The sequence below is a fragment of the Pneumocystis carinii genome (assembly GCF_001477545.1).
Source record: "Pneumocystis carinii B80 chromosome Unknown supercont1.2, whole genome shotgun sequence".
NCBI classification, from domain to species: Eukaryota; Fungi; Ascomycota; class Pneumocystomycetes; order Pneumocystales; family Pneumocystaceae; genus Pneumocystis; species Pneumocystis carinii.
The window spans coordinates 445,126-465,234 of record NW_017264714.1 but is presented as its reverse complement, the minus strand read 5'-3'; the positions used below and the strand labels follow the sequence as shown (position 1 = coordinate 465,234).

The following is a 20,109-nucleotide window of genomic DNA, read 5'->3' as shown; positions in this document are numbered from 1 at the left end:
AGTTTTTATCTTAATATGTTTTGTTGAGATATATTTTTAAGATACTTTTTTTAATAAAGCTTTATAAAACATAGTAACATTATTAATAATGAGCTATTCATGTCTAATTTCATGGTAGTTTGATTATTTTTATGTATAGTTGTATTAGGTTATTGATATCTTAGAGGTTTAGGGTGAAAAAATATAATAAGAAAGAAAGTGGTTGTAAGAGTATAAGTTTTATGAATAGGTTACTAACATTTCTTAGAATAAAAGTTAATTTATATAAGTTTTTTATTAGTTATTTATAAAATTATATATTAAGGAAGATGACAGTTGAAGAAGATTAAATATTTATTTATTTTATTATTATATAGCTATTAATGACATTTAAAGACAATATTGTATGGTCATGGAAGAGTTTTATGGGATATCCATACTAATTTTTATAGAATGATTATCTTGATCAGGTAAAATTAGTTTTTGCTGAGTAAAATTAAATATATATGTAATAAGCTGCCTAAAACAACATTATTACGGCTTTATAAGGATCCATCAGCATGTCTTTCAGTATTCCGGTTAAAAAACAAGTGTTTTTATGTATTTTTTAATATTTTAGTCTTTTACCTGGTCTTGCTAAACAATTTGTTTTATCATTGCTATATTATCCAGAACCTTTGTCTCTAGAGAAGTTTGATCAGCTGGTTAATGAGAATAGTAGATCGTAGATATGTTTTTTTAATTTTTCTATCAAGTAATTGGAATAGCAAACAAGCAGAGGCATTGGACAAGTTATATAAGCTTCATATCTTTCAAAAAAAAGAGGATTATCTTTATTTTACAGATAATTTTAAGGAGCAATTTCAAATTTTATTAGTAGGAGGGTATTTCTAAGCATTTTCTATTATATTTTCTTGATTTTTAAAATAGAAACAACTATGATACATTTGGAATATTATGTCTAACACCTGATAAAAAAAACATTGATATAGCTTTTCTCGATAACTATGCTAGGAAGAAGTGGGAAACAATACTTCATTTTATGCTTGGAATTGGCATAGAAAAATTACCTGGGGATCATATTTTAAGTCTTTTGCATTATAGTCAACTTATGTCTGGAACGTAAAATCAAAGAATTTTCTTATAGTATTCTATTAAATCTGTCTAGAAAATATGATAATATGAAAATAACTAATTCTGGCTTTCAATTTTTATTACAAGATATTAATTCACAAATATGGACACTTTTATTACAATATTTAAACATGACTGAAGTATAATACTTCCTTTTTTTTAGTATATAACATTTCTAGGATTCAAAAATAGATCCAGTTGATGTTTTACAATTTTTATTTATGTTAGGAAACTTAGAATTGGGAAAAAGTTATCTTATTAGCTCATTAACACCTATTCAGATCAATACACTTGAAAATCTTAAAGACTATGGAATTGTCTATAGGCGTAAAGTATATAAATTGATTGTAGTTAGTTCTATCTAAATTTACTAGTCATCTCGGCGCTTTTATCCAACAAGACTTGCAACTATATTAACTTCAAATACAGAAGCTTTTTCATCCAATTCAGATATCAAAAATATCTTACATCCTAATCATAATTTAGAAAGCGCTGATAAAGGCTTCATTATTCTTGAGACAAACTATCGTCTTTATGCTTATACTGGTAAATCTATTTTTATAGATGGTTTTTAAAACTAATGCAATATTTAAGATTCACCAATACAAATTGCTGTTTTAAATCTATTTGTTCATCTTCAATTGCGATTTTCAAATCTTGTTACAGGAATAGTGACTCGTAATAGTGTTAGACAAGCGTTTATGAATGGTATAACAGCAGAACAGATAATATCATATCTTACTACGTATGCACATCCTCAAATGAGGAAAAATGTAGATATATTTATATTATTTTTTTTATTTTATACTTATACTATTAGACACCTATCATTCCACCTACTATTACAGATCAGATTCAACTTTGGGAAATGGAAAGAAATAGATTGAAAGCTACTGAAGGATATCTTTTTCGTGATTTTAATTCTAATGCAGATTTTGAATTAGCATTAAAATATGCTAATGAATTGAACATTGTTGTATGGGAAGCACCTTTAAAAGGAGTTTTTTTTGTGAATATTCAAGGTTCAAATATGATAGTAGATTATATTAAAAAGAAATTTTCAAAATAAACTATATGTACAAAATTATTTTTATATAATCAAATATGCATATGTATTTTTCCTCAAAAATATTTATAATTTATGAAATATCTTTATTTTCTTTTAGTTTTTCTAATGCTTTTTCTGACATCTTATAAACGTAGATACCAAGATGCTCTACACCCTCCATTACAAATATATTTTCAGCCTTATCAGTTATTTTTCTACTCGAAGGCCACATTTCTTGAGAGACTAAATGTAATTTATCTGGATTCCTAAAAATTCTACTAATAATAGGTTTGATCTCATAACAAGATTCAAAAATTGAACGACGTCCTAAAATATATAAACCTAATCTTGCTCTAGAAACAGCAACAATTAGACGCTCCAATTCTTTAAGATATCCTAAGCTTTTTGTTCTTGTTAAAGAAAGTATAATATCTAAGATTCTTAGTATACTATATCAAAAAAAATAAAAATTACAATCATTATAAGATTCTTGGTATTGATCAATTGTTGTTATCTTACTAGGTAAACCAAAAAGTGGGTTACTTGCACATCTTCTATTTATTACATCATTTATAAGGGCCTTTTGACCAGTATAACTAGCAAGAATTGTAATTTTTTCAGATGGATAGCCTAAAAGTCTCATATATTGATATATTGCAACTGCATATTCTGCTTCGCCAAGATTCTGATAAAAGTAAGGAGTAACTTCAGTTTCACCTTGCCCTTTATAATCATCTACATTAATAAACTGATAATCAAAAAGAAATCTAAAATATTTAATAACAATTTTAATGTCATAATATATACCCTGAATTAGAATATAAGAATTCACTTTGTTTTTCTATATTTGGTAGATTAGCTAATCCACCATAAGCCCATGAAAAAAGCTCTGCTATAGTATTTTTCGTACGACCTTGAGCATCAAGGTGAATTACTGGAACACCAAGACGTATTAAACGATCATAAAAGCTTTGTTTTGCATTACAAAAATATCTAAATACATTATTTTTTAATATAGGACCCATCTATATTATATTAAATATAAAATATTAAAATATATAATACTTATATACCTGTTTATAATCTCCAAGAAGAACTATTCTTTTCAAAGATTCAGGATCAATCATCAAAGTCATTGGAACAAATGTTTCTATTTCAAGAAGTTGATTAGAATTTTTATATATAATAGTATCATATTTAATTTTTAAATCAAATATCTTTTCACGCTATAAAAGTAATATTAGATCAATTCTAAAAGGAAAAGTAATAAAAACCTTAGTTAGCAAATAGCTTGATGTCATAGCTATAATTTTAGCCTTATTTAATAAGTAATTAGATCTCGCCTCATTTGAATGAAGAAACTCAAAAGGACGAATATCAGATAGCTCCAAAAATATCTCTTTAATATGATTATAACAACTATTTGCTATATCAAGTATTTCCTGTGTATTTAAATCTTCTGGAAACAATGGTTGAGGAGCAGTAGAAAAATATTGATCTAAATAATTTGTTAATAAATAAAAAGAAAAAAACAAGAATTACGAAAAGGAAATGATGAAATTATTTCTTTAATCGAAGATTCATTTTTAGAATTTGAGATAAATTTTGTCCATAATGGCTTTACATAAAAGTCGAAGAAATATCCAGCTGTTTCGCAAGAATTCCCATGAGCACCAGGTATCTGCAATGTTGAAGCAAGACGATCAACTTCCAATAATAATGAAGTTCTTCTTTCCTATTTAATGTTAAATAATGCCGATATTTTTGAAATAATAATTACTAAGAGAAAGTTAATTCTTCCTGGTTTGCGAGAAATAAATTCATTTTCTAATTCATCTTCATGACCAAGACGAAGTAGATGTCTTTTCGGAATATCTTTATCATTATTGTTATTATTATTGAAGATCAAGAATTTATTATACCTAATAATGATAATTTTTCAAAAACTTTAATTAAAGATTGACTATTATGTGCAATTAATAGTGTTCTTTGATCTGGAAAACTGTAATATATATTGCAAATGATTTGAGCAATAATATCTGCTTTACCAGTTCCAGGAGCGCCATTTATAAGAGTTAAACCAGGATTGGTTCCAGAATATATAGCTTCAACTAAAATAAATTAATGTTAATTAAATTAAATGTTAGAATTAAATAATAACCCTGTTTTGGTGTAAATCTTATTTTATTACTTCTTTTTTTATTTTGTAAGTATGGTCCAGGATTTAAAGGATTATAAGCTTCTACATATAATACATTATCACTTTTATTTTCCAAACCATTATTTAGTTGACAAGAATTCTCCAAAGAGGAAATACTTCCAGAATATATTCTGTATGGGGGATTTGGTGCCGGATTATACTTTTGTGATGGAATAAGTTTTATATTCTAAGTTATTGAGTAAATATTTATAAAACAAAATCAAACCTTATTTGGAAAGGATTCAAGAAGATGATTCCAATCTAAAAATGTATCTGGAAAAGAAAGATTAAGAGGTGTATTCAAATTATAATATAAAGCACTAGAAGGATCACCGAATCCTTATATGATTAAATATCAATTAGTCAATAATAATGTCCATACCAAGAAAAATATCTTCAAACCATGATGGTAATGAAATTGGTGTTTGAGTGAGACTTTTTAAAGATTCCAATATGAGTTTAAAATTAGTTTCCTATTGTAAAAATCAATTTTTAATGATAAAAATAAAAAAAATAAAACCTTTGGAGACCTTCTAACTATAACGTTAATACTACTATAGACATCATCCTTATTATGATATAAATGTCCATCATTATCAATCTTTTATAATTAGAAGTATAATATAAAACTAATTTATTACTTTATAATTACGAGTATCTAAAAAAAGTCGCAGAATACGTTTTCTACCCGTTTTAACCATTTCAAATTCATCTTCTTGTGCTAATTGTTCAACTACTTTTAAAGGACGACCATCATGATTTAAAACTTGGTCAACTTGAGCCATACGAAGATATCTCAATCCTGATTTTAGTGAAAAACTTACATTCATTTCAGGTGTTTCTTTTAGATCATCTGTTGGTTTTATTGAAAGCAAATAAACAATATCTCCTGGACGAAGCGATTCCCATTGGTGACGCAATTCCTCTGTAATACTATCTAATTCTAATTTAACCTCGGCCCTTACAAACCCTGGTTTCTCTTCCCCTACTTTTGGAGGAGAAACTTCTAATATACTATGATAATTAATAATAAAATAAGAACAATAACCCAATATTACGCAAGATGTTTAATAATTAATGCCATATTAGAATTTCCTTGAAACCGAATAGTAAAGCTTGGATATTGAACTTTAGGTTTCAATCTAGTTATAACTTGTTCAATGTCCTTATGTATTTCGTCATAAACCTTATCTCTATAAAATTCCAAAGAACGATATATGAAATCATTTATACTAAGATACTGCAAATTAAATTTTAATAAAGGTAATGATGTAATTCCATTATATTTTTTATAAAAATGAAATTTCAAAGAAAAGAGTGATTTCTTTTAAATAAGCAAGACAGAAAAAATAAAATATTTTTTACCTCATCAGGAATAAGTAAAAAATCATCAAAAAGTTCTTGTAAAGATTTACGTCTTTTATAATATTCGATAAGTGCTGATGTTAGAAATTCACGGTCAATTGGAACAGAAAGTTCCTTAGGATATTGTGAACGCAAGCCAATATGTTGAAATAATTTATAGAATTCATCGTCATCTAAACCTTCAAGATGTTCAATAAGAGTATCTCCAGTATCTATTGTAGCATAATTTGATGTAGCCAAAATAATCAATTTTTCTTTATACTCTTTCATAGCAATTCTCTGTAATTCGGCTATTTTATTATAATGGATTTCTGTCATTTTTTCTGAAGAAAGTTCTATACTGTTATGATCATCATATCCAATGTAAATATATTTATCCAAAATTGAAAAAAGATTTTTAAAAACATAACTAAATGAATTAATAAAAAAGTAGAATCATTAATTCTTGTTACTTTTCAGAGATCATATACACTGGTGATTTTTTTACTAGTGCTGTGAAGTGAAAATCTTTAAGAAGAAAATTAAGATATCTTCTACTAAGAGGTTGGCTCACTAAATCAATTAAGAGTTCCAAAACTTTTTTGCAATAAATAAGATGCTCTAATGTCTGTAAAATTAAATAAAAAAAAAATAAATATATTACCATTATTTTTCGTATTATATAAAAGATTTATAAAATCAATAATAATGTTAAATAACCAGTCCCTATAAAACTTATTTTTTAAAAGAATTTCATTATCTATACTCATATTAATCTTATAATCTACTAAAAAAATAATGTACTTGAACTGTTAAATTTCTTAATGCTTGATTTCCATTGTTTTTGGAGACGAGGATATAACGAAATTCTTGATTTTAATGTCTCATTCGATGATAAGTTTGCCCATATATCAATAGATACTAAAGACGTACATTCTTTTCGTATAACAGCATTATCAAAAAATTGAAACGACGCTATAATAAATGATAATAAATAAGTACGCAATATCACTTTTTTAGATTCAAAAAATGCTTGTTCTAATATTCGCTTGAAAAAAAAAGAGAAAAAACTCGGTTTCTCTAATATAAATTCTAAAAATATCAATATTTACCATTTTATCCAAATTTTAAAACCCCATGGCTTTCCTAATGACTTTTTATAAACTAAAAGAATACATATAGAATAAATATGACTGATCGTAGACTCTTCACTCAAATTTCCCCACAAATATCTTTTTTTTTAATTTATCAATATTTATCATTTAATATTCTTATAAAAACCTCTCCAAATAGCCATTTTCTTCCAAATAAAATAAAGCTCTCTCATTAAAACGTAATTTCTCAATATAATCGTAGATTTCTTCAACTATTCTCCCATCAAATTCCTCCTTAATTAACCACTCTGTTAATTTCTCCTCATTTATCACTGAATTCATCTTTTTAAACCCGGAAAAAAAGCAATATACCTTTTTCTTATCAAAATCATTCATATTTCTTATGTTTAAAGCTCATTTTACCTTATAATTACCCCTAAATATCCTTTTTCTTTCAATATTAAAAATTTAGGACGTTGAAAAACGCTCGATCAACGTATAAAATAACGTCAGCCTTTAAGCTCAGCCTTTAAGAAGTCTTAAAAATGGCTGATTTGCTGCCATTATTTGACACAATCCAGAGGGAATTGAGTATAAATAGCTCTGAATTAAAAGAAGAAGTTATTAAAAAGGTTTTAAAAGAAACTCAGGATATTTATGGAACAGAAGATTTTAAATGGTTTTTTGAGTGCTCAGCAAAAGAGATTTTGTATGAAATAGCTGTTGGAATATGATTATTATGAGGGTTTATAGCATATTAAGTGTTTTTAGGGCGATTTTTCGTTGTCTCAGGAGGAAAAAATTGAAAAATTTTATTCAATACTTGATATATCAATTATTGGACAACAAAATGGTTTGTTTATATATATAAAGGAGCTATTATGAACTATATAAGGAATGCTTGATGATATATTGCCATTTGTTCTTATTGAGGACTTAATGGATATGCAAACGGTTGCAGAATGTAGCAAACTTTTTGATTTTTTAAATTCACGAATTTCATCATTAATTGAGGTGAATAATGAGGAATATATCTAGATTATATGGAGTCTTATTTATTTAGAATGGTATTAATGGGACAAAAGGAAAAGGACTTGTATTATTGAGACTTTGTAATGAGCTTTTGAGACGATTATCAAAGACAAAAGATTCATTATTCTCAGGAAATGTATCAATGTTTTTATCACATATTTTTCCTCTTAGAGAAAGGAGTGGTCTTAATCTTAGAGGGGATTTTCATGTAGAAAATATTACAGTTTGGGAAGATATGAATCATAATTTTCATGAAAATCAAAAACAGCAAGGTGAAATAAAAAAAGAGGATAAAATAAGTGATAAGGAGAAAAAAAGAGATATTTCAGATAATGAGAAGAAGGAAAAAATTCCATTAAGTATGAATAGAACTTTTTATGTATTAATTTTTAAAAAAATATTAATGATTTATGAATAGATACATTTTATACGATATTCTGGTCTATGCAAAAATTTTTTTCTGATCCTTCATTATTATATAACTCTAAAGAGATGCAAGAATTCAAATTAAATGCTTCAATTGTTTTGGATAAGATAAAGTCATTAGAAGATGAACAACGTAAAGCTAATGAAGTAAAAATTGAAAATCGAAAAGGTGATCGTAAGAAAAAACCAGAATCTTTAAAATATCAACAATCTCATGATTATTTTGAAATGCATTTTTTTCCTAAATTTTTGACTAGTTTTAAACTTTTCAAATTACAGGTTTTTTCTACTTTTAATTGAGAATATATGAATTAACAAAAAACTAGCTCACAGATTCTAAGTTTAGAAAGCATATTCTTATACAATTTATAATTCTTTTTGATTATTTACTTACTCTTAAAGATTCAGAAAAAAATAAACAAGAAAAAGTAATAACTACAAATCGTTTATTACAAACAACATATCTGCTCTCTCAAGAAGATGTATATTAATTTTAAATCTTTATATTCAAAAAAAAAATTAATATTTAATTTAGGAAATATGGGTTACTGAAACTCTTTCTAAAGTTTATACCATATTAGAATCAACTCTTCCTGATGGACAACGTTTCTCACAAAATATTCGTTCAATTCTATCTTTTGAAAAAAATTGGGTTAATTGGAAACTTCAAGGTTGCAATGCATTTGAAGAATTTCCTATTTCTGAAACCTATATCAATGATATTAAAGCAAAATATGAAAAAGAATCTGAAACCCTTAAAGCTTATAAATATCCTCTTGGAAATTTAGCACTTTCTAGGCTTTGGGAAAGAGGTGGAACACATACAATGGAAGACATGGCAAAACAAGAACGGTAAATATTATCCACAAATTATCATTGAAATTTCTTATTTATCTTAGTTTTATGTTTCCCGACATTAAAACTTTATTAGAACCTGCTCAACATGATCCTGATATTGAAAATATACCTATAAATGAAAGAAATTCAATTATTTCCGAAAGAAATACAATTAAATCTTGGAAAGCACTAAGAATTTTATCTCATTCAAAACTTCATTTATTTAATAAACTATCTGATCGAACTATAGATGCTATATCACAAATAGATCAATTTTTCAATGACAATTCTGACAAAAATACTACTATTTCTACTAATTCTCCTAAAAATACAAAAGATAGTCCTCAAAAACAACAATTGAATACAAATAATAAACGTACAATTGATGACGATACAAAAGATGTTCTTCATTCTGAAAAAAGAACAAAAATACTTCAATAGTTTTCATTAATTAATCAAATAATATTATACTCATTTTTTAACTAATATTTCTATATTTTAAATATTATCTTTAATATTACTTTAACTTTTTTTTAAAAATATCCTCCTTCTTTTAAATACCTCTTAACCCTTTAATAAGAATATCAATTAAAACCTTATATTCAACTTAATAATGAATTTAGAACGTAAGAAATCTTCTTTATATATTTTTCTTATGAATTATTAGAATCTTTGTTTCAACTAAAAGTATATATTAATTTAACTTAGTTATTAACCAATATTAATCTATTAGTTCATGGCAAAAAGCCTTAAACGTCAATCATATAAAGCTTCTCGTGATGAACAAGCTGAAAAACTTAATATAAAAAGGGTACAGAGGCCCTTTTCTTTTATTTTATATAGTTTAAATATCAGAGCTCAGATTCTGATTATATTATAGGCTATACAAGCAGGAAACTATGATATTGCAAAGATCTACGCATCAAATTCTATAAAGAAACGTGCAGAAGCAGTTAATTTGCTTAATTTATCATCAAAGATTGATTCAGTTTCAAGAAGAGTACAAACAGCTATTACTATGAAAAATGTATTACTATTATTTATATATAAATTTTCTTATGAAACGTTCAGATAACAGGAAATCTAAAGAATATTGTCAAAGGAATGGATAAGGCAATAAATTCTATGAATCTTGAACAAGTATGATTAATATTTGTTTATTTTTGGGGTATAAATGTTTTTTAGATTGCTTTAGTAGTAGATAAATTTGAATCACAATTTGAGGATCTTGATGTACAATCAAGTTATATGGAAAATGTAGGATACATGTTTTTGTATCTTTTTTTTAATTTATTTAAGGCAATTGCAACTTCAACAGCTACATCAGTACCTCAAGATGAAGTTGATTTATTATTACAAAAAGTAGCAGATGAAGCAGGACTTGAACTATCACAAGATTTGCTTAATGCAACACCTTCTAATAAAATTTCTGAACAAGAAATCAACGATACATTATATGAAAGATTATCAAAAATTTGTGGATAAAACAGGCAAATTATATTTTTTAATAAAACTATTCTACTGGAAAAAAAAGCAGCTTATTCTACAATAAAAACAGCATAAAATATTGGGTTTTTTATATTTTTTTTAATAGGAATTTTCATATATTTTAAAACGCAAAGTTAATTGAACAAATATTCGAAAAACTTAGAAAAAAAGATATTTCTTTATGACACAATTTAGAGAAGTATTTATAGATCTTGAATGATTATATATAGTAGTATTTACTTATATATTTTTTTAGGAAAGACCAAGTCGTTCTCTTCCTAATCCTACAGCTAAAGTATATTTAATTAAATTATTAATAGTTAAAGAAATGATTTATTTTTATTAGACAGCATCGGCAAGAGAGGCTTTACAATCGTTCTTTTGTGAGCTTTGTGATAAGGGTTATCAACGGATTTCTGAATATGAAAATCATTTAAGTAGTTATGAACATAATCATAAAAAGGCATGATAAAAGAATATTATTATGATTCTGCATAATATTTTTGGTTATAGAGGTTTAGAGAAATGAAGGAAATGCAAAAAGTATCATCTAATTTTGAAAAACTTCGTAAACAAGGTCAAAAAAAGAAAGATACAGAAATAAAGCCATTTATTGAAAATCAATGGCACAAAAATATGGATATTAGTATACAGCCTCTCAAACTCTCTTCAGAAAAAGATTCTTCTTTTAAAAAAGTTGGCTTTAAAAAAGCTTTTAATCATTTTGATAATTCAACCGGTTTTATAGATTCTAAAAAAATATTGGATTCACCTGATTCTTCCAAAGAAGAATCACCTTTAAATCCTTTAAATCTATCTGATAATGGTATACATTTAATTCTTTTATTTATTGATTAATTATACTTTATTTAGATCAACTATATAATCCTTATACACCAACAAGTCCTTAATATTTTTCTTATTTTTCAAATCATCGCTTCTACTCATTTCTAATCCTTACATACATCATAAACAAATCTAAATACATATATTTTTTAATATTTATATACATATTAAATTTTACGACTTAAAATTTTATTGCAGCTAAAAGTCTTTAACATTTGGATTATTAATAAGAATGTTGTCTAAACTTAAAGGTTCTGGTCTTCGTCAAATATTATCTCAGATATTAAATCTGTGTCTTATAGGGTCTTCTTTTTTTTTTTAAAAAATCATATAAAATATTAACTTTTTATAGTTCTACAGCTTATATGTTATGGAAAGGCCTCTCAGTTGTATGTATAGAATAAATAGAAGGGTTAATTGCTGATTAAATAATATTACCAATTGTGAAAGTCCTATTGTTGTAGTTTTATCAGGATCTATGGAACCGGCATTTCAGAGAGGAGATATTCTTCTTCTTGATAACCGTCAAGAAAGAGTAAATATTGGTGATATTGTTGTTTATAGGATAAATAAGGGAGATATTCCTATTGTTCATAGAGTTATTCAAGAACGACATGGAGAAACGTTTCAAAAAGTCTTAACAAAGGGCGATAATAATAGATTTGATGATATTCAGCTTTATTCACAAAATCAGATGTATATTGATAGAAAGGATATTATTGGTGTTGTTAAAGGTTTTATTCCGTATTTAGGTTGGATTACATTGGCATTGAATGATTTTCCAAAGCTTAAATACTGTATTCTTGGAGGAATGGTACGTTTAGCAATAAATTAAGAAAATTAAAGTTTTTTTTTTATAATTATATTAGGGATTAATGACTCTTATCAACAGGGAGTAGTCATATTAATGAATTTGATTTTAAAAATGGATTATTTAAACTTATTTTTAAAATAATTATATTCAAATCTTTCTATTCTATTTATAGACCTAAAACCTGGATTTAAATCAGACAAAAGCAAGAATATGTATTATAGCAACAGCAGTTATTTATAATCTCTGTTTTTTTTTGAATAAAATGTTTTTAAAATCTTTTTTAATATAAATATAAATAAATAAATGTTTTTAAGACCAATTAAAAAGTATTTCTTGAGCTTCCAAAGCAGAAATGTTTCAGCAAAAGCAATAGTATTCTCAAATCATGGAAATCCATCACAAGTTTTGCAGTAAATATATAATTTACAAAATTTTCTTATTAAGAAATCTAGATTACATAATTATAATATTGAAACAAGTCCTTCAAAGCCAATTCTTGTAAAATTTCTGGCATCTCCAATTAATCCCTCTGATATCAATCAAATAGAGGGTGTTTATCCAGAAAAACCATATTTTACAAAAGATCTTGGAACAGATCTTCCATGTTCAGTTGCAGGAAATGAAGGAGTTGTAGAAATCATTGAAAATCTTAATAAAAACTCTGAATTTAAGCCTGGAAGACGAGCCATTATGAAAAACCCAGGATTTGGTTCTAATATATATAACAAATAGAAACAAAATTAATTATACAGGAACATGGCGAACACATGCAACAGCAAACTCAAATGATCTGTTATTTCTGGATATTGATGGGATCAGTGTGATACAGGCAGCTACATTATCAGTTAATCCATGTACAGCGTATTGTTTGCTTAAAAACTTCTATAAGCTTAAAGCAGGGGATTATTTTATTCAAAATGGGGCAAATAGTCATGTTGGTCAAGCAGTTATTCAGCTTGGACGTATCTGGGGGTTAAATAGTATTAACATTGTAAGAAATAGGTCAAATATAGATAAATTGAAAACATATTTATATGATCTTGGTGCTACAGAAGTTATAACAGAAGTAGAATTAGGAGATAAGGAATTTATGAAGGAATTGATTAAAAAACGATGTGGAGAATCAGGAATATCATTAGGATTGAATTGTGTAGGAGGGAAATCTGTTTTGGATTTAGCACGATATATAAAGTAAGAATTGATCCAAAACATTGTAGATTATTATTTAATTGTTAAGGGAAAATGGACATATAGTTACATATGGAGCAATGTCAAAACAACCGCTTCTTATGTCTTCTGGTTTATTAATTTTTAAAAATGTTCATTTACATGGATTTTGGGTAACAAAATATAACAAAACTTATCCAGAAGAAAGATTAAAAATTCTAAACAATATTATTACATATATGAAAAACAAATCTTTTAAGGATTTATTGTGTGATAAAGTATATCTTGATAAATCAATGGAAGATTTAACATATATGGAAACATTTAAAAATGCATTAGAAAATAAAGAAAAAAAACAAGTTTTAGTTTTCAATTAATTATATTTTCTTAATAATTTTTATTTATTATAAAGATTTCAGTTCAAATACTTCTGCTACATCAAGTAATAAATCATCGCAACCATATTGAGCCATTAATTGTATACCTATGGGTAATCCATTTTGATCATATGAAAATGGTATACTTATAGCAGGTATACCTGATAAATTTGCTGAAATAGTAAAGAAATCAGATAGATATAGATCTAATAAAGATATTTCCTTAGGTGTATTTTCAATGAGTGGTGCTGATCCAATTGTTGTTGGAGTTATTAATATATCTACTTTATTTTCTTGTTTAGTTTTTGAATATTTTTTAAAAGAATTGAAAACATTGTTAAAATCATTTAGTATAAGACGACGAATTTTCTGAGCTCTTTTAAAGTAATTGTTATGTATTCTTTTATAATTAATATAAGATGAATATATATATATATATATACGAACGAAAAATATGTTCCTATTAGAATTTTTTTTTTAACTTGATCTCCAAATCCCTCATCTCTTGTTTTTTGAAATATATTTTCATTTGTATCTATATTAGCTGAATGTCCATAAACTAATCCATTATACTTTGCAAGATTTGATGATGCTTCTACAGATGTAATAATATTATAGATCATAGGAGAATACTTTATATTTGGCAATCTTACAGTTGTTATATTAAATCCTTTAGATTCTAAATATTTAATAGCTTTTTTCCATATATCTCTTGAATTTTGAGAAATTTCTGAAATATTAAAGTCCTATGATATTAATATAAATATATAAACCAAAATAAAGTCTACAAACCAATGGTATTCCAATAGTTATTTGTTTATTTTTATTAAATTGTTTTATCTTTAACCTTTCATGAGCAGGTAAACTTGTAGGATCATTTGGATCATATATATTTAAAATATCTTGAAATTTTAGAATATGTTTTTTGAAATTTGAATAGAATTACTAAATGTTTCTCTTATTCTTTTAATACTTTTGCCAAGAATTCCTACTGTATCTAATGAATTCGAATAAGTTACTACACCCCATCTAGATATAAGACCATATGATGGTTTAAATCCAATACAATTGCAATATGATGCTGGTTGCCTAACAGATCCACCTGTATCTGTCCCTAAAGCACTAATAATAAATTTTTATAATAAAAAAAATATTTTTACATATAACACATATCAGATGAAACTGCTGCTGCACTTCCTCCAGAACTACCACCTGGTGATCTAGGCATTTTTAAATCCATTGGATTTAATGTTGAACCAAAAAGTTGATTACTAGTAGAAACTCTAAATTTTTAAGAAATACATAATATATATACATTATAAAAAAACCCAATAGAAAACTCATCCATATTTGTTTTCCCAATAATAATTGCCCCTGCTTCTCTTAATTTTGTTATAACTGTCGCTTCATATGGAGAAATATAGTCTTCTTAAAGTAAATCTTTAAAAATAAAAAAAATACCACAATCACCCTTTAACATATATGATGAACATGTAGTATGTAGATCTTTTGTACATATATTGTCCTTAATAGCAACTAATTTACCATCTAAAGATGAAAGTGCCCGTCCTTTATAAAATATGTTGGATATATTATAAAAACATAGAAAAAAAACCTTCTGAATAACGCTTACATGATTCATTAAGTCTTTCAAAAATATAGCTTTCTTTATTCAATCTAATAAAGGCATTTAAATATCCATTTAATTTATTAATCTGAGAAAGCTGAAACTTTGCTTCTTTAAAAAGGTTCATCAATTATAGGTATTTTAAACCAAGGAATAAAGGAAAATATGTCTTATATTTATATTTATCTATCTAATATATATATATAATCTGTCTTTTTTATACTAACTTTTTTTTGACGTTGTCAACGTTAAAAAAACTAAGTTAAAATGTATCATAAAGAATTCATGAAAGAAGCCTTAAATATGGTTTGAAATGCCTTAAAAACTCTTTAAAGAAGTTTAACATTATTTAAAAAGGCTGAATTGGCATTAAGGAATAATGAAATTCCAATTGGTTGTGTTTTTGTATATAAAAATAATATTATTGCTAAAGAAATGAATAATACAAATGAAAGTTTAAATGTATTATAAAAAGAAAGATTATAAATCTTTTATTTTTAATGTTTTAAAGGGAACATTTCATTGTGAAATGATTGCTATTAATAAAATTTTGGAGAAATATCCAAGTAAAATTTTTGAAGAAGTTGATCTTTATGTTACAGTGGAACCATGTATTATGTGTGCATCAGCATTAAGGCAATTGCATATTAAATGTGTTTATTTTGGATGTGCAAATGAAAAATTTGGAGGTACAGGTAGTATTTTTAGATTACATGATGAGTAAAGTAATAAAATATAATAAATTAATAATAATTGGATCAGTGAGGGAGTAGATCCTATTTATTCAGTTTTTCCAGGATATTATAGAGAAGATTCAATATTACTTTTAAGGAAATTTTATTTACAAGAAAATAAGAAAGGTAAATTTTATTTATAACTTTTATTTTATCTTATCTTTAGCACCAAAACCAAAATCTAAAAAAAATAGAAAAATGAAATATGATATACCTTTATTAGATATTCAACGTTATTCATCTCGAGCTTCATAATCATTTAATTTCAAATCAATATATTTTATATTTTTAAAATCAAGAAAATTTATCATTATAAAAAACATTCTTTTATTTACAATTTACACTTTTAAAAGCTTCTTTATTTCAATCTACAGTAATTTATTTATTTTGATTTCTTTTTTTACAACTTCAACTATTATTTTTCAATTCATGGCTTATTTTCAAACACTAATTCATCAAATATTAATATTTTAAAGTATCTTCTAATATATACATTGAAGATATGTAGATTATACATATTTTTTATCTAATGTATATATTTATATTTTCCTTGAGACCGAGATGTACATCTTACTACCAGACATTAAAATCTTGAAAAGGTGAGTATATAATTGTTAGAAGCAGTATATTGATAAAAACAGATATATTTATAGGTATTATTCTTGTATATATGTCTAATGATGAGGAATTTTCTCTTATAGATGGGATAACATCTATTTCATTTAATACAGATTCATTAGAAAGTTATTATAAGGCAATTGAATTTTATTGTAAGATTGGATTTAAGGAAATATTTCATTATGATTGTAAAGAACAACATATAAAGAAATTACCAGGGAATTTCTCGTTTAAAAGTGATAGAGAAATATGGTTGAATATTTTGAGGGGAAAGGATAAGGAATTAACTATTAAAATCCAGTTTTTTCAAGATAATAATAATAAAAAACCAGAAAAAGTACTAGATAATAGTCAAAAAGGAAATCCAGATATGTCATATACACTTGTTGTTGCTAGTTTATCAGTATGATTAAGATAAAATTAATATATGGTTTGTATTTATAATTATTTAGACGATTATTTGCAAATTGGATGAAATCAATGTTTCGTATGATTTATATCCTAGCCAAACGTTTCCATTGCAGGCTACAGTAAAGGATCCTTTAGGAAATTATATTAATTTTACAGAAAAATTTTCATCTTTTTCACATACTCAAGAGAAATCAGTTTTTTTAGATCCTCAAAAAGAAGAAGTTTCATTGAATATTTTGGATAAGAAAGAAAATATTTCTAAAAGGAAGATAGCGGTTATGACAAGTGGAGGAGATGCGCCTGGAATGAACGCAGCTGTTCGTTCAGTTGTCAGAATGATAATAGCAATGAATTGTGAAGCATATTTTATTTATGAAGGATATAAAGGTATTATTGAGTTTTTTAGTATGACTTTCCTTAATAAAAAAATTTTAGGTTTAGTAGAAGGAGGAAATATGATAAAAAGAGCGTTTTGGTCAGATGTTCGAGGCTGGTTATCAGAAGGTGGAACTCTTATAGGAACTTCTAGATGTATGACATTTAAAGAAAAACAAGGGAAACTTTCTGCTGTAAAAAACTTAATTCTTAATGAAATCAGCTCTTTAATTATATGTGGAGGGGATGGCTCGTTAACAGGCGCTAATATTTTTCGTTCTGAATGGTCATCACTTATTGAAGAATTAATATCTACTAACGTTCTTACTCGTAAACAAGTTGAAAATCATATGAATCTTCATATTATTGGGTTAGTTGGATCTATAGACAATGATATGGCATCAACTGATGTAACAATTGGTGCTTATTCCTCATTACATAGGATCTGCGATTCTGTAGATTCTATTGGTGCAACAGCTTTATCTCATTCTCGCGCATTTGTAATTGAAGTAATGGGTCGTAATTGTGGTTGGCTTGCCTTAATGGCAGGCATAAGTACTGGTGCAGATTTGGTATTCATCCCAGAAAGTCCCCCATTTGAAGATGATTGGCAGTCTGAAATCTGTAAAACAATAAAAAAAGTAACGTTACAAATAATCATATATTTTTTTCTTATTTTATTAGCAAAGAGAAATGGGAAAAAGGAAAACAGTAATAATTGTAGCAGAAGGAGCTATAGATAGAGATTTAAACCCCATTACAGCTAGTTATATAAAGGAACTGTTAGTTGAAAAGCTCAATTTAGATACTAGAGTAACAACTTTGGGTCATATTCAACGAGGTGGAGTTCCATGTTTTTATGATCGTCTTTTGGGTACTCTTCAAGGCGTAGAAGCTGTACATGCAATTTTAGAATCAACTTCTGATTCTCCAAGCCAGATGATTGCTATTAATGAAAATAAAATTACTAGAAAGTCTCTTTCTGAATCAGTAGAACTTGTAATAATTCTATATTTATTAATTTCGTTCTTAATAGTGTTAGACACATAGTTCTGCAGAAGCAATTCAGAAAAAGGATTTTAAAAAGGCAATGCAGCTAAGAAATATAGATTTTTCAGATTATTATCAGACTTATTTATATATGACTGTTTTTCAAAAACAACCGAAGCTTTACAATGATACATTAATGCCATTTCTGGAGAAGGTATTAATGAATTTATAGTATTATTATATTTCTCATATTATTATAGAGTTTAAGAATTGCTATAATTCATGTAGGTGCACCTGCTGGAGGAATGAACATAGCTACACGATCTTTTGTAAGATATTGTTTAAATAAAGGTCATGTTCCTCTTGCAATTCACAATGGTTTTCAAGGTTTACTCTCAGATGACGTTGTGAGAGAACTATCTTGGATGGAAGTTGAAGATTGGATTACTCGTGGGGGAAGCGAAATTGGCACTAATAGAGATCTTCCAAATACTGATATAGGCATGACAGCTTTAATGTTTCAAAAATACAATTTTAATGCATTAATGATTGTTGGTGGATTCGAAGCCTTTTTATCCCTTTTACAATTATATAAGGCAAGAGCTAATTATCCAGCATTTCGAATTCCTATGATTTGTCTTCCTGCAACAATTAGTAATAATGTTCCAGGAACTGACTTTTCCTTAGGAACCGATACATGCCTTAACACTCTTATAGATTATTGTGATGCTGTTAAACAAAGTGCAAATGCTAGTCATAATAGAGTTTTTGTCGTTGAAACTCAGGTATACATTTGATTTGATTTCTTATTCTTTTTAATCAATAATAGGGTGGTTGTTGTGGATATATTACTGTACTCGCTGGTCTTGCAGTTGGCTCTCTTCTTGTTTATAGTCCTGAAGATGGAATTAATTTAAGAATATTAACAGAAGATGTTAAATATTTAAGGAAATATTTTGAACTTCAAAAAGCTGGTAATAGAAGGGGTAAATTAATATTAAGGTTTCATTATTATTTTATATCATTTTTATTTTTTAATAACTTTTCATTAAGAAATGAAAAATCCTCAGACATCTATACTACAAATATGATTTCTTCAATTATTATAGCTGAATCTGATCATCGATTTGATGTACGCACTGCTATTCCTGGACATGTTCAGCAAGGAAATGTACCTTCACCCATGGATCGTGTTCGTTCTACTCGTTTAGCAATCAAATGTGTTCAATTCATTGAAAAAATGTGTTATACTAATATGCATAATGATCCTTCTTCTGCTGCTGTTATAGGTATTCGATCTTCCAAAGTAGTTACAACTCCTATAGAGGTTCTTCAACATGAAACTGATATGGAAAGACGTTGTCCTAAGACTTCTTGGTGGTTTAACATTAAAGATCTTATAAATATTCTTAGTGGTCGAAATGTTCCTTTTCATTTAATTCAAAATTAAGTCATAAAATATTTACAAACAAAAAGTATTCATATATACAAAATCTTTATTTATAAATAAGGTCTATCTATGATTTTTCTTTACTATATTTATATATTATAGGCTATCTATTTTTTGT

General features: G+C 26.3%; 10 protein-coding genes across 10 annotated transcripts; 8 read left to right on the top strand and 2 right to left on the bottom strand.

The window, feature by feature from the left end:
- The first annotated feature begins 319 nt into the window (after positions 1-319).
- Positions 320-2,222, top strand: T552_00523 (hypothetical protein). The gene is made up of 11 exons (XM_018369138.1): positions 320-383; positions 432-449; positions 496-557; positions 599-703; positions 747-863; positions 910-1,101; positions 1,148-1,253; positions 1,293-1,445; positions 1,488-1,659; positions 1,708-1,886; positions 1,934-2,222. Exons 1-11 carry the CDS (start codon positions 363-365, stop codon positions 2,180-2,182), a joined length of 1,374 nt encoding a protein of 457 aa, XP_018227407.1. The 5' UTR covers positions 320-362; the 3' UTR covers positions 2,183-2,222.
- On the bottom strand, positions 2,210-7,235 carry T552_00522 (hypothetical protein). The gene is made up of 21 exons (XM_018369137.1): positions 7,223-7,235; positions 6,987-7,171; positions 6,840-6,937; positions 6,510-6,797; positions 6,370-6,465; positions 6,179-6,326; positions 5,727-6,135; positions 5,420-5,685; positions 5,003-5,375; positions 4,882-4,962; positions 4,744-4,834; positions 4,588-4,700; positions 4,323-4,548; positions 4,084-4,272; positions 3,942-4,036; positions 3,704-3,896; positions 3,436-3,659; positions 3,235-3,387; positions 2,969-3,186; positions 2,636-2,928; positions 2,210-2,593 (listed from the first exon to the last, which is right to left on the bottom strand). The coding sequence occupies exons 2-21, from the start codon at positions 7,139-7,141 to the stop codon at positions 2,253-2,255; spliced, it is 4,050 nt and encodes a 1,349-aa protein (XP_018227406.1). The 5' UTR covers positions 7,142-7,171; positions 7,223-7,235; the 3' UTR covers positions 2,210-2,252.
- Positions 7,236-7,300: 65 nt separating this feature from the next.
- T552_00521 (hypothetical protein) lies at positions 7,301-9,575 on the top strand. The gene is made up of 8 exons (XM_018369136.1): positions 7,301-7,521; positions 7,571-7,652; positions 7,695-7,813; positions 7,863-8,190; positions 8,250-8,536; positions 8,584-8,739; positions 8,793-9,109; positions 9,157-9,575. The coding sequence occupies exons 1-8, from the start codon at positions 7,345-7,347 to the stop codon at positions 9,533-9,535; spliced, it is 1,845 nt and encodes a 614-aa protein (XP_018227405.1). The 5' UTR covers positions 7,301-7,344; the 3' UTR covers positions 9,536-9,575.
- Positions 9,576-9,697: 122 nt separating this feature from the next.
- On the top strand, positions 9,698-10,622 carry T552_00520 (hypothetical protein). Its single transcript, XM_018369135.1, has 7 exons — positions 9,698-9,720; positions 9,762-9,781; positions 9,828-9,905; positions 9,975-10,121; positions 10,166-10,234; positions 10,280-10,351; positions 10,394-10,622. The coding sequence occupies exons 1-7, from the start codon at positions 9,708-9,710 to the stop codon at positions 10,577-10,579; spliced, it is 585 nt and encodes a 194-aa protein (XP_018227404.1). The 5' UTR covers positions 9,698-9,707; the 3' UTR covers positions 10,580-10,622.
- Positions 10,623-10,763: 141 nt separating this feature from the next.
- On the top strand, positions 10,764-11,493 carry T552_00519 (hypothetical protein; the record flags this gene model as incomplete). The annotated part of the gene is made up of 5 exons (XM_018369134.1): positions 10,764-10,781; positions 10,839-10,877; positions 10,929-11,045; positions 11,096-11,408; positions 11,456-11,493. 5 exons carry the CDS (start codon positions 10,764-10,766, stop codon positions 11,491-11,493), a joined length of 525 nt encoding a protein of 174 aa, XP_018227403.1.
- Positions 11,494-11,660: 167 nt separating this feature from the next.
- T552_00518 (signal peptidase I) lies at positions 11,661-12,263 on the top strand (the record flags this gene model as incomplete). The annotated part of the gene is made up of 3 exons (XM_018369133.1): positions 11,661-11,721; positions 11,781-11,817; positions 11,879-12,263. 3 exons carry the CDS (start codon positions 11,661-11,663, stop codon positions 12,261-12,263), a joined length of 483 nt encoding a protein of 160 aa, XP_018227402.1.
- Positions 12,264-12,512: 249 nt separating this feature from the next.
- Positions 12,513-14,158, top strand: T552_00517 (hypothetical protein). Its single transcript, XM_018369132.1, has 4 exons — positions 12,513-12,652; positions 12,695-12,951; positions 12,995-13,433; positions 13,480-14,158. Exons 1-4 carry the CDS (start codon positions 12,546-12,548, stop codon positions 13,784-13,786), a joined length of 1,110 nt encoding a protein of 369 aa, XP_018227401.1. The 5' UTR covers positions 12,513-12,545; the 3' UTR covers positions 13,787-14,158.
- Positions 13,771-15,585, bottom strand: T552_00516 (aspartyl/glutamyl-tRNA(Asn/Gln) amidotransferase, A subunit). Its single transcript, XM_018369131.1, has 8 exons — positions 15,402-15,585; positions 15,257-15,355; positions 15,115-15,211; positions 14,947-15,069; positions 14,733-14,908; positions 14,579-14,688; positions 14,234-14,532; positions 13,771-14,186 (listed from the first exon to the last, which is right to left on the bottom strand). Exons 1-8 carry the CDS (start codon positions 15,538-15,540, stop codon positions 13,814-13,816), a joined length of 1,416 nt encoding a protein of 471 aa, XP_018227400.1. The 5' UTR covers positions 15,541-15,585; the 3' UTR covers positions 13,771-13,813.
- Positions 15,586-15,653: 68 nt separating this feature from the next.
- T552_00515 (hypothetical protein) lies at positions 15,654-16,446 on the top strand. The gene is made up of 4 exons (XM_018369130.1): positions 15,654-15,719; positions 15,771-16,133; positions 16,176-16,273; positions 16,314-16,446. Exons 2-4 carry the CDS (start codon positions 15,874-15,876, stop codon positions 16,400-16,402), a joined length of 447 nt encoding a protein of 148 aa, XP_018227399.1. The 5' UTR covers positions 15,654-15,719; positions 15,771-15,873; the 3' UTR covers positions 16,403-16,446.
- A 283-nt stretch (positions 16,447-16,729) lies between these two features.
- On the top strand, positions 16,730-20,037 carry T552_00514 (6-phosphofructokinase). The gene is made up of 9 exons (XM_018369129.1): positions 16,730-16,746; positions 16,789-17,168; positions 17,218-17,563; positions 17,612-18,192; positions 18,236-18,550; positions 18,594-18,755; positions 18,802-19,326; positions 19,371-19,543; positions 19,595-20,037. The coding sequence occupies exons 2-9, from the start codon at positions 16,818-16,820 to the stop codon at positions 19,989-19,991; spliced, it is 2,850 nt and encodes a 949-aa protein (XP_018227398.1). The 5' UTR covers positions 16,730-16,746; positions 16,789-16,817; the 3' UTR covers positions 19,992-20,037.
- The last annotated feature ends 72 nt before the right edge of the window (positions 20,038-20,109 follow it).

Coding starts and splice junctions, on each gene's coding strand:
- T552_00514 (XM_018369129.1), top strand. CDS start 16,818: ATGTCTAATGATGAGGAATTTTCTCTTATAGATGGGATAACATCTATT. Junction 19,327..19,370: donor TTTTTGTCGTTGAAACTCAG/GTATACATTTGA, acceptor AATCAATAATAG/GGTGGTTGTTGTGGATATAT. Junction 19,544..19,594: donor AGGGGTAAATTAATATTAAG/GTTTCATTATTA, acceptor CTTTTCATTAAG/AAATGAAAAATCCTCAGACA.
- T552_00521 (XM_018369136.1), top strand. CDS start 7,345: ATGGCTGATTTGCTGCCATTATTTGACACAATCCAGAGGGAATTGAGT. Junction 7,814..7,862: donor GAATTTCATCATTAATTGAG/GTGAATAATGAG, acceptor TTATTTATTTAG/AATGGTATTAATGGGACAAA. Junction 8,537..8,583: donor TTAAACTTTTCAAATTACAG/GTTTTTTCTACT, acceptor ACAAAAAACTAG/CTCACAGATTCTAAGTTTAG.
- T552_00522 (XM_018369137.1), bottom strand. CDS start 7,141: ATGAATTCAGTGATAAATGAGGAGAAATTAACAGAGTGGTTAATTAAG. Junction 6,327..6,369: donor ATATAATACGAAAAATAATG/GTAATATATTTA, acceptor TACAGACATTAG/AGCATCTTATTTATTGCAAA. Junction 3,187..3,234: donor TTCTTGGAGATTATAAACAG/GTATATAAGTAT, acceptor AATATAATATAG/ATGGGTCCTATATTAAAAAA.
- T552_00515 (XM_018369130.1), top strand. CDS start 15,874: ATGTATTATAAAAAGAAAGATTATAAATCTTTTATTTTTAATGTTTTA. Junction 16,134..16,175: donor ATTTTTAGATTACATGATGA/GTAAAGTAATAA, acceptor TAATTGGATCAG/TGAGGGAGTAGATCCTATTT. Junction 16,274..16,313: donor TTTACAAGAAAATAAGAAAG/GTAAATTTTATT, acceptor TCTTATCTTTAG/CACCAAAACCAAAATCTAAA.
- T552_00516 (XM_018369131.1), bottom strand. CDS start 15,540: ATGAACCTTTTTAAAGAAGCAAAGTTTCAGCTTTCTCAGATTAATAAA. Junction 15,356..15,401: donor ATGTAAGCGTTATTCAGAAG/GTTTTTTTTCTA, acceptor TATTTTATAAAG/GACGGGCACTTTCATCTTTA. Junction 14,909..14,946: donor TCATCTGATATGTGTTATAT/GTAAAAATATTT, acceptor ATTTATTATTAG/TGCTTTAGGGACAGATACAG.
- T552_00520 (XM_018369135.1), top strand. Junction 9,906..9,974: donor AAAAACTTAATATAAAAAGG/GTACAGAGGCCC, acceptor ATTATATTATAG/GCTATACAAGCAGGAAACTA. Junction 10,352..10,393: donor AATCAAGTTATATGGAAAAT/GTAGGATACATG, acceptor AATTTATTTAAG/GCAATTGCAACTTCAACAGC.
- T552_00517 (XM_018369132.1), top strand. CDS start 12,546: ATGTTTTTAAGACCAATTAAAAAGTATTTCTTGAGCTTCCAAAGCAGA. Junction 12,952..12,994: donor TATGAAAAACCCAGGATTTG/GTTCTAATATAT, acceptor TTAATTATACAG/GAACATGGCGAACACATGCA. Junction 13,434..13,479: donor GATTTAGCACGATATATAAA/GTAAGAATTGAT, acceptor TTAATTGTTAAG/GGAAAATGGACATATAGTTA.
- T552_00523 (XM_018369138.1), top strand. CDS start 363: ATGACATTTAAAGACAATATT. Junction 704..746: donor GTTAATGAGAATAGTAGATC/GTAGATATGTTT, acceptor TAATTGGAATAG/CAAACAAGCAGAGGCATTGG. Junction 1,446..1,487: donor GAATTGTCTATAGGCGTAAA/GTATATAAATTG, acceptor TAAATTTACTAG/TCATCTCGGCGCTTTTATCC.